Raw genomic sequence first — 11,538 nt, 5'->3', positions numbered from 1 at the left:
TTTTGATATTTTTATAGTGAAAGTGGACCTTTAATTTCTCAACTTCCCATTGGTCAAATCCCTTCCAGTTGGGAAATTTCATTTATAGTGGGACAACAGCAAGCAAACCAAATTTGACCTCAATTCGTTAAAGGGTAGTTGTGCTTGCTGTTATTGTGCAATCACAGCCGTCCCTCACTCTAGGTCTTAAATGCAAATGAACGGCTAATATTACACAGTTGCAACTCAATTATTAGTTACCAGTATTTCTGTCCTTTGAGAGTTGTCAGTTGCTTTATTTTTGCAGCAGCTTCAGGACCCCTTTTCTTGATATCTTTCATTGAAAAAGCTTACCGACACTGAATATATAAACTCCTGTAAAATTATAATAAAATTCATATAAAATCTCATATATTTACAGCGGAAAAATCTCATCTTCCATTTGTTCTTCTCATGTCATTTGCATAAATTTAACCCAATTTATGGTATCAGCAGACACAGTTACTAGTGGAGGTTTGGCATAGAAACATCAGTTTATTAATCAAATAGAACTTACAAGAGCAGAGGTAGAGAAAAATAAGATTACATTAGCAGAGGACATAAAGCCAAAAGCTTTAACTCATGAAATTCTAAAAATTGATCTATTCTATTCTTGTATCATCTCCTGTGGGGATTGTGCAGTGATTTTTGAGATCCCTGAAAGAGATCCAACAGATAGTTTTGTAAGTCATCAGCGCTGTACTTGATGTGCTTGTCACTAATGTGATTGTTCTGTCTTCCAACAAATGTTCTATAGGCTTGAATCACTTTCACAGATATTGAAATTTGCAAATCTTCACGAAGCTCAGGATCAGGGATGATCCATGCTGTTTGACTCCTGTAAACCTCCTCAAAAGCAAGATAAAAGCTCCGAAATCTCTCCTTGAGAGAAGTTTTTGAGACAGAATCGCAACTGGAATTTCCCTCATCCTTCAACAAAGACAAGATCGAGCTCCAAGTAGCTCTCTGGTAGTTTATGGCGTGCTGCTGGAATTTCCAGTTGTGTTTTCGTATCCAATCATCACCGAGAATGTTCCTCAGTTCCGAATGCTTAACCTTTTGTGCCATGTAATGTATGTTGTTCATCAAGAAGATATGCTGCAATGAAGGATCTCTGTATAACTTGGCCTTGTCATTGAGGTTGTGTTCTAAAATCGAAGCAACTGATCTGAAGTGAAAAGCCACTGGGGAAGCATTATAAATTCTTTCAGTTGAGTTCTCTTCTTCTATAGGTGGACTCGTGTCAGGGGACAAGGCTATGGGATCTTCTCCATCACAACCAGTGAGGAGAAAATTGAGGGTCTCACGGTAGTCAATAAGTGTTCTGATATAATTCATGACATAACGAGTGAGATGATGAATTCCAGCTCCTGCAAAAGGATTCGGAGACACGCTTGCTGCAATGGCATTCTCAAACTCAAGAAATGCTGCCTTCACAGAGTCTCCCAATCTCCTTAGGACCTCGCGACAGTCGGTTCTAACACAAATACCAGCCTCATCAGAGTATAAAGAATCTATGTCTGGAAGAAGATCTGCGAGAACCTCGTACATGTCAAGAATAGGAAACAATTTCTCTGGTTTATGGGGACCGATAGATACGGCTTCACCGAAATTTAATAGCTGCAACATTGAAGCTTTTGAAGCCTCAGCAAAACAAACCAGATTAACTGTTCCAAGTTCTCCGAAGATTTGTTCAGTGAGCCATTTCTCGCTAGCAAGATAGACCCGCACGAAGATCTTCATAGCCCTGACCCATCTCTTGATCTTAGAATTCAAGCTTCCCCACTCCAATTTCAGCACATCTTCAATGCTCAGTTTCTCTATTTCAAGTATAAAGAGACATTCATCCAAGGCGTCTCTTCGAACACTAATGTATGCCTGGGAACATTCATGATCATAACCAGAGAGGAACATTAAATTTGCAATATTTTTGAGGTCAGACATTACTTCTTGATTAACCAAATCAATGATGAATTCCTCTGAAGCTCTGCTAATGCTATCTCTATTAATTGATTCCTCAAAAGAGTCATCCCCAAGAGAGATTACAGAGCCTAGATCTGTAGCATCCTCTTCGCTTGAACGGAAAGACACATGTTCTGGCATAAAAGGTTGCCTGTTCTGAACAAGCATATACTTGAACTCTTCCTCAAGCCTTGCCATTGCTATTTGAAGAATATCATGAGCCCTCCTCAGCAGCTCCTTCTCCCCATCATCTTTATTCAAAGACAAAGTCTCCAACCTTTCAACCAACTTTCCGGCTTCTTCAGCGGCATTTAGATACTGAGTAGCTTCGTCAAGACCGGAATCCCATATCATAGACTGATCTGTCTCCCAACTCATAATTTTCTCCTGAATAAAATTTAGCCGTTCTTCAATCTCACTTGCTGCCTCAACCTTGTCTTCTTGGACTGTGGTTATGCTAGACAATTGGGTGCTAAGGTCTGCTAAAATTTTCTTGGCATCATCCGTAAGGTTCCTTTTTGATCCCAATGCCCTTGCTATGTGTTTTGCTGCAGCAATCAAGTCTTCTTCTCTTTCCAATTCTGGAAACACAGAGCCACAATCCCCCATGGCTTAAGAATACAGAAAGACCAACCCTCAGCTGGTTCCTCTTTTGGGGTTCAACAATCAAATGGAATCCAAATATACACTTGCTTATTCGCTTCAATTCCCAAAAAATCAGAGCATTAAATGCTACTCACTGGAGTGGAATTTCAAAGCTAACCCTTGATGAGCATCCGATTCCAACTGACAACCGGTGAAGAAGGCAAATCATAAACTGATCAAATAAAGGAAAAAGAATAATTAGCAATAATGAATCGTTAGTATCAAAAGAACCACTAAACAAACTTGAAACCCACTACATCATTTTGGAAGCAAAAAGCTAAAGATCGCAGCATCAACAAAGAAAACGTGCACATATCACAAAAGGAAAGTAAAGAGCTATGAACAAAGACAAAAGGAAGGTAAAGACAGATAAAATCAGAAAAAAAAAAAAAAAGAGAGAAACTTGAAGCACACCTCAGAAAGATCAGCAAGATCTGGAAGGGGGAGTCGCAAAGCAGCAGCAGCAGCAGCAGAAGAAGAAAGAAAGTGCAGGGTTTCAGATTGAAAAGTAACGAACCGTACGGCTAGTACAAAGAAGAGCCCAAATGACAAATCCTCCTCGGAGATTCAAGGAAGTTACAGATATTTTAAAAGGCAGGTCAAACTCTACAATTCCAATAGCTGAGGTTTCTTGATCTATCTTCTTTGGTCGAGCTCCTTATCTTTAGGGCGCAAAGGTTGCTTGGGTCTTTGTCTTTTTCTACATCGTTGTGTTAGGACCATTGACTATCAATAGTCTCCGCGCTTGAATATCAGACCAGTACGTGTCGCTTACCGTACTCGGATTTCTTTTCTCTCTCTGCGTAATAATTTAAGCAATGTGCTTTACTTTATTAATCCCTAACCCCTTGTATACTTAATTAGTTAATTATGCAAAGAAAATGAGAAAAAATTGAAGGGAAAAAATAAAAAATATATATATATATTTTTTTTCCTGTTGTTTGATATCTCTATTATTATGAAAGGACTTAGAATGGTTTTGCGGAGCTGCTGCATGAAGCAACTCATCAACTTCAAAATTATGATAGCTAAAAGAAAAATCAGACTTTTCTCCCTAAACTGATTTGTTTTGTTCTCATTATGGCAACTGGACTTGAAGAAAATTATTGAAGATGAGCAATATGAAACCATTTGTGTATTGAACTCCAAAGGAGGTCAAATTGACCATCTCAATTTCTATTCCAACTCGTCCATAATACTTTCTATTTTTTTTTTTTTAAATTGTTATGGTCTTGTTCAATGCTTCAAGAACAACTACCAAATTAATTCCACTCTTTCTCTCTCTCATATTGTTTCTAGATGGCTAGCAAAAAAAACTAATAAAATGGTGGCTCTCTTAATGATTAGAGAATTTAATAAGAAATTGTGTATGATCTGAACCCATGAGTTGGCTTTTTGAATCATTGAACTGCAAAAGATTCACATGATCAAACCTTTAGAATAAGATTTTCATGACAGCTTTTTTCCAAATTAAAGATAGATATTATGACCAGTCTTTGTTTGTAGGCATGAAGAGCTTATGATTTGGCTTTTAATTATTCCCCACCAAATCATTGAAATTAATATTTAGACTTGTGCATAATTACAAGCAAAACCTTGTAGAATTTTGCTTTCTTTCATACACAATTAAGCCTTTTCTCTTTCCCTCTTTCTTGGTACCAATTCTTTTTAATGGTTAAGAATGAGACATCCCTTTTGTCTACAGCAACAATATTAATAACAATTAACAGAAAAAGTTAATAAATTTGGAGATTATTAATTCAATTCTTCTCTTCTCTCTTTCAAGACTTGGGAAGAGGATCTCCTTTCAAGAATGATTTGAATAGCTGAAGGGCAGCTCTGGGCTTGAAAAGAGGCACTTCATGACCAGCTCCTCTCACTGTTGCAAATGTTAGCCCTTCATATACTTCTGTCCACCCTCCCACCTTCACAAAAACCAATTCCCATTTACTATTTCTTACATATCCCATAAAAATATTTCTCTAACATTTCTTGTTTAATGCAAAACATCTATAGCATGTTTGATTAAAATAAGCAAAGAAAAGGGTTTGAATCACTGACCTGCTTCTTAACGTACCATGGATACCATGGAATTTTTGTAGCTAATTTAAGCTGTGCAAGGGAGTATCTTGTGGCAGTAACTGGCACGACTGAGTCTACATCACCACTTCAGATGATTTAATATCAGAAAAAAAGAAAAAAAAAAGATTAGTACACATGAAATATTATTAATAATTAAGTTACAGTAAAAGTAAAAATTTCAACCTGAATACCCAAACCCTCAGGCCTTCAGCAATCATTTCTCTGTAAATTGGGAGAATGGAAGCTTCTGTATCATTCCAGTTTCGATTCAGAAATTCACTGCATCAACAAAAACTTATATTTAGTTGCAAATCAATTTTTTGTTCTATGATAGATGCACAAACCTATTGTACTCAGATATATACTTAACCTGCAGGCAGTCCACTTGTAAGGAATTTTTGTTATATTGGCATGGAGTGCTGCCTGAACATCAGGCCTATTGTAATAAATCTCAGCATATTTTTCAGTACAAGGATCATACCCAGATAACTGCCTGAAAATCTGAAAACAGCAAGCAAGTTGGAAAAACAAAAGTATGCTATGATTTGGCCAAAAAAAAAAAAATGTTGCTCGTGGTCATTCATTTGATGAGAAAATCCAAGTGGCTGAAGCTGAAGCAGCTACTTTCCAAGCAACAGAAAGAAAAGCAAAGACTGGAGTAGGAGAGTCAAAGCCGAAAACAGGATTACTGGATTGAATCAGACGTACCTTATGAGGACGGTGAGGCAATCGAATACTTTGAAGAGTAGAAGTGCTGCCATCAGAGTTGTTACAAGGGGGTGCATAGATGTTATACTGATCAATGTTGCCAAATTCTTGATCCATAGCATAACTGTATAATGATTCACATTCATCTGATTCTTTTTGCCTGCGAAAATCGCATGTGTTAATGAGTTGCTTATATGTCTTGTCGGAGATCATTGCATGACTCCACCAGTAAGTCACTGTTCCAAGGTTGTCGTAGTAGTTGTCTGTTACTGCATTCCCCACCTAAATAACCCATTTGATTTCAGCAATGCAATGCAAAAATGGGCCATGGAAAAGGAAAATGGCAATATGAAATGTCAATTTACCATAATCCCTTTGAGATTTATTGGATGCTTAGACTTTTTATTGTACATCATGATTTCTCTGGCCAGCTGAGGAACGTAATGCCCTGCATAACTCTCTCCAGTAATATACACTTGACGAAGTTTATAACGTGGGAATCGATTCATCCATCGAACCAGGAATTCCAAAGAGTCCTTTGCTGAATCATTCATCATTAGCCAAAATATTTAGAATACAAATGTTAATTTGGAGCATAAATACACACAAAAAAAAAAAATTTTAGCAATGGACCCATGTACTCAATATGGACTACAAATCTATTTTGTTCATGAACATGTGATTATATTGGGGCATGATGTTTGGTGAATTGATTGGACAGAATTAACACATGAGAACAATATCAATACTTACCATTATTGAAACATAAAAATAATTATAATAAATAAAAATGATAAACATAATTTTAACAGTGACATTTATATTGCTAATAATTATTTTTTTAATAGTAATTAGAGATGTAAATGAATCAACTCGTTAATTATTGGAGATTTCACTCGATAAAAGTTTAATTGGGTTTGACTTAATTTCTAAACAAGCCAAACTCAAACTTAGTTTTTAATCTCGTTTAGTAAATGAGCCAAATTTAAACTTTATAATAATCGACTTGTTAAAACTTATGAATTCGGCTCATTTTCAAGTTTATGAGTAAATTGAGATTAACATCGTAATAGAATTAGATTCAAACACTACATAAATTTTCATGAGTTAAACCTAAATTTTTTAAAGTTTAATTTTGCATAGTTTAATTATATTTTTAGACTGTATAGATATTTAAATTTTTTAAAATTTAAAAATTTATTTTTTATAAGTTTATGAGTTAATTTATATATATATTTATTTAATTAAAACTATTTAATTTTAAATTTATTAATTTTAAACTAAAATGCTATTTGAAATTAAACCCCACTTGTCTAAGTTCATAATTTTTATTTGTTGATATATTTTTTTATAAATCAATAGCAACGATTATTAATATGGTTGTTAGTGGTAGTCTAATAGTTATAAAATTTTTTACTATTAATCTCAATACCGAATTAACTGGCTGATTAGTTGAAGTTGTGCTAATTATTTGAAGTTGGTCAATTGCAACTTTGCTTCCAATGATGAAGACTAGGACCATGGAATCATCATTATAAGATAGTGGTGGTGCTATGGCCATGCAAATAATGACCTATTTCCTATAAGCCCACGTTATTTTAGGAAGAACAATCATAGCAAACACATGACAGAAAACAAGTTTGCATTAGACGTGGATCATACCTGTGCGAATATCACCGGTGTCTTGCAAATCCGAGGAGCGGTTGCTGTAAGAGAAGCCAACACCAGCAGGAGTTTCCAGGAACAAGAGGTTGGCCACTGTATTCCAGGAGAACTTGTTAAGATATAAACCTGAGGCAGTCTTGTTTATTCTAAATGGGCCTATTTCTTCTGATGCCCCATAAGCTATAGATGAGCAACCAGGACCTGAGATATAAGATCATTAAACTGAGATAGGATCCATAAAATTAAAGATGTGTTTTGCTATGAAAAATACCAAAAGATCCATTTGAGAGTGATAAAAAAAAAAAAAGAAAGAAAGAAAATGTTGCTTATATATTACTAATTAAAAAAGGGAAAAAGGAAAAAAAAATTCAAGGACAGATATGTGACTTATTGTAATACCCGGCATGTTCAGACATCAGAATTCCTATCGTTCGGTGGAAGCGAGGATGTCAGAGCATCCCTGAAGGGTGAGTGGAGGTTTTCTAAAATGTTTTTAGATGTTTTAAGCTTTTGTTTTAGCAAAGGAATAAGTTTTGAAGAAACAAGGCTAAGGAAAGTTGTGCCACTTTCGGCCCCCTAAAGTGTAAGTTCGGCCGCCTAAAGTAGCTCATGTTCGGCCCCCTAAACTCAATGTTCGGCCCCCGAACGTGATGAGGTGTTACATGTAGCTTTGGCCACCGAACGTGAAGCGGTGGTTCACTTTTTTTAAGTGGATATGACCGACTATGGAGGTGCTTAAGCTCTCCTTTGGGTCAGGAACAAGCACATGTTTCCCCTTGGTGATTTTCTTGAGTTTCTAATCAAATCTTTCAAAGAAAAATAAGTTTATGGTGAGTTTTAACTAGTTTTGAGAAGTTGTGGAGTTTGAGAACTTGTGAAGCTTGAATCTTCATTTCTTCAAGTTTGGGGTCACGCCAGCCTTTGTTCTTCAAAGGGTAAGAGTGAATCCTTTGTTTTTATCATGTTTTAAATGAGTTTGATGATGGGAAAGGGGAGTTGTGCTTGAGTATGCATAAGTTGTCCATATTAGGGTGTATGGATCCTATGCTTTGTGTATGGTTGTTGTGTGTTGTTTGTTGGAGTTTAATTTATTTGAAGCTCCTTTATGCTTATTGAAGTGTTTATGCATGTTTTAGAAGGGTTAAATGCATGTGTTGAGGTCTGAGCAGGTGATGGAGGGATTGGCAGGCGTCCTTGTGCACAAAACTGAGTTCTGGATGAACTCAGGTTCGGCCCCCGAAAGTCCAAGTTAGGCCGCCGAACATGCCTGACTTTCGTCTCTGGAAGGGACATTCGGCCGCCGAAGGTGCCCCCGAAAGTGCCCTGTCCAGCCTTCCTTTGCATGTTTTCTATGTTTGATCTAAGGTGTTTTAAGGGGTTTTAAGGGGAGATGTTTAGCGGTATGTCCGAGTATGTTTGGTCCCTCATTTGAGTCTATCTGTGTAGGCACAGAGCAGAGGAACCAGAGAGAGCAGCAGTGAGTACTGCTCCAGAGTTTTCAGAGCCTGCAGAGTCAGTCAGTTCAGATAGCCAGAGGTGAGTGGAACTACACTTAATGCTTTTGAATTGACCAAATGACATGTTTTTAGCATCTCTCAGGCATCATGATGATATCATAGGGTGATTGCATTAGTATCCACGAATATGTTGCATTGCATTGTTATTTGATGGTGTGAGTAAATGCTGAATGATCCAATAGTCACAGACAGGAAGTCCAGGAGCCTTTGACTACGCCCTGGCAAGTATAGCAAAGACCAGGAGCCTTTGACTACGCCCTGGCAGGTATATAGTAAAGTCCAGGAGCCTTTGACTACGCCCTGGCAATGGTAAGTACAATGGTGTTATATACACATATACATATATGACAGGAAGTCCAGGAGCCTTTGACTACGCCCTGGCACAGAGTTACTGGGACTATGTGGTGACAGGTTTACTCTTGATGTGAAATGTTTGTGTTATGACGCATTCCATGAGAGCATCTGTTAATGAATTGTTTTACTGTTCTACTCACTGGGCTATAGAGCTCATCCCACTCCCTTACCCCAGTTTTGCAGGTTCAGTGTACAGTGTACAGGGACAGTCCAGCAGAGTACAGGAAAAGTAAAGAGATCTGTAATAGCTTAGAGTGGACATGTAATATTAAAGAGATGTAATAGTGGTTGCTAGACCTAGTGATGAATGTTTTGTACATGATCTGTATATGTATTTATGTTTTCCTGTATGTGAAAACCAGGCTTAACAGGTATGAGTTAACCCATCTAGAGCAAGCTCTAGTCAGGGATACAGAGTACAGAGTACATGAGTACAGAGTACAGAGATAGTGCATGCACAGGTTAAGCCTTGGTTCAGAAAAGAGTTTTATTTTCACATAAAATGTATGATCATGTATGAGATTTACAGGTACACAGAGAGTATAGCAGGCTTGCTACGGGTTCTGGCGGCCTTAAGCCGACCTGAATCCTAGCGCCGGTGACGGTCCATTTTGGGGTCGTTACACTTATCCTTTCTCTGAATCAAGAAATGGGTAGGGTAGCTTAATTTCTAAGTTTGTAATAATCATATAATTAGCAAATAAAGACAGAAATTTGCTGGTTTAGCTGCCATTGATGGCTGCACCTACACAAGCTGACAAGGATAGCTAATTATCTGTAATTGCTCTGACCTAATAATGAGGCCTGCTTTTAAGTTGCTTTCAAGCATTTACCTTTCTGATTACCCTATCCACAGATAGAGAGAGAAAGAGAGAGAGAGAGGGAGGGAGACAGATCAGGCTTGTGTATGTATTCAAACTTGTATTATTGCGAGAAGAAGAGATTTTTCTACATTTATTTCTCTCTATCAGTGGCCAGCCACTACCACTAAGCCATTGGTAGGCCAGTCGAGTGGTGACCACCTCCGTCCATTTTTTTTTCTGCTTGGTTGGAGGTAGAAACTAGAAACTACAAAGCCACTTCATTCTGGAAAATATGTGGCTGGGAAAGAAGAGTGAAAAGGATAAAAAATAAATATAAAAATTTCTTTCACTGCATACATATAGACATAGCAGTCTTGTCCTTGGACCTGAAGTGTTTTGGGTTGGGTCCCCTAATAATAATTTTTTAAAAAAAAAAAAGAAGAAGAAAAGAGAGAGGTGCCTAGAGATACATAAACATCAACTTCTTCTATATAGACATCATGTCGGCAAGCAAAGAAGTTACTGTCTGGTTATGGACATAAATGAGAAAAACAAAGATAAAAAAACCATTGCATTAATAAACTTGTATCTTCAATTGCATGTTATGTCATCCAAACTTATAAGCAATACAACAGTAACAACAACTAAGCAATCTTCAAGAATAAGAAGAAGAAGAAGAAGAATTATCAGCATGCATAAACACAATATTGAGAGACAGAGAAGGAAGGGCTTACCTCCATTGAGCCAAATAACCAAGGGTTTAGACAAGGGATCAAGAGCAGCCTCAGTGAGCCAGTAAAAGAGAGCTCTACCAGCAACTTCTTCAACAGTAACATAACCAGAGAACTGCTGAAAGGAGACTTTAGGTTGGCCGGGAAGTGAGCTTATCCTATCAGCTTCTTCTTCCTCTGCTGCTGCTGCTTTTACTTGGTGACAAATAGCACTAGAAAACACAGCAAGCAACCACACAAAGACGACGACCATGGGATTAACTATGATCCATCTCTCAGCCATGACTCCTGCCACCTGCCACTAATAATTAACAGAAGGAGAATGGAGAAAGAAAAGGGTAGCCACAATTCCTAGTTATGTGTGTGTTTGATGAGAAGAAAATATGCAGTGTGCTATTCAAGTTGAAATAAATAGGGGAGAGCAGAAGTGGTCATGATCTTTTGAATGTCATCATCCATCACCCAATATCACAGCAACAATTTGGGCTCCCTCTCCTTCAATTTCTTATAGGTGGAGACTAGACCCAATTTGAAAAGACTACATTACCCCTATATATGCTTTTGATGCGAGCTCCAATATCTTTTTTTTTATTCACTCACCATTTTTCAATTTTAAAATATATATTAAACATCTTTAATATTATAAAAAATTTATTAATTAATTTTTTTATTAATTTTAACTATTTAACCTTTATATAATTTTATTTTTATTTAAAGAAGGGTCTTAATTCTGTCTCACTAACTGGGCAATAGGATCACATGGCTTTGGCTTGTCATGAAACAGTCCCTTCAATCTTCATTAATTCCTCTTGAATTTGTATTTAAGACTTTTGACCACTTTTTGGGATTTTCAACTCTACCCTAAGAGAATTTCAGATAAAATTTTGTTTATCCATCTCATTTATATATTAATTTGGTTAATAACCATATAAATATTAAAAAAACATTTAAATAAAATTATGCAAATTTAATTTATTTAGAAATTTTCCTTCTCTAATTGATTATGGAGTATTATTTTGTTCAAACTCTTTTTGTTTTGGACAAGATTGAAGA

General features: G+C 36.7%; 2 protein-coding genes across 2 annotated transcripts; both read right to left on the bottom strand.

The window, feature by feature from the left end:
• Positions 1-493: 493 nt before the first annotated feature.
• Positions 494-3,978, bottom strand: LOC110630240 (exocyst complex component EXO70E2). Its single transcript, XM_021777641.2, has 2 exons — positions 3,040-3,978; positions 494-2,797 (listed from the first exon to the last, which is right to left on the bottom strand). Exon 2 carries the CDS (start codon positions 2,587-2,589, stop codon positions 637-639), a length of 1,953 nt encoding a protein of 650 aa, XP_021633333.1. The 5' UTR covers positions 2,590-2,797; positions 3,040-3,978; the 3' UTR covers positions 494-636.
• Positions 3,979-4,128: 150 nt separating this feature from the next.
• LOC110617935 (serine carboxypeptidase-like 25) lies at positions 4,129-10,972 on the bottom strand. Its single transcript, XM_021760936.2, has 8 exons — positions 10,489-10,972; positions 7,078-7,281; positions 5,781-5,956; positions 5,416-5,697; positions 5,078-5,208; positions 4,891-4,986; positions 4,687-4,792; positions 4,129-4,550 (listed from the first exon to the last, which is right to left on the bottom strand). Exons 1-8 carry the CDS (start codon positions 10,766-10,768, stop codon positions 4,407-4,409), a joined length of 1,419 nt encoding a protein of 472 aa, XP_021616628.1. The 5' UTR covers positions 10,769-10,972; the 3' UTR covers positions 4,129-4,406.
• Positions 10,973-11,538: the final 566 nt, after the last annotated feature.

The sequence above is a fragment of the Manihot esculenta genome, chromosome 1 (genome assembly GCF_001659605.2).
Source record: "Manihot esculenta cultivar AM560-2 chromosome 1, M.esculenta_v8, whole genome shotgun sequence".
NCBI lineage: Eukaryota > Viridiplantae > Streptophyta > Magnoliopsida > Malpighiales > Euphorbiaceae > Manihot > Manihot esculenta.
Note: the sequence above shows the minus strand (reverse complement) of the source record. Positions and strands in the feature narration are given on the sequence as shown.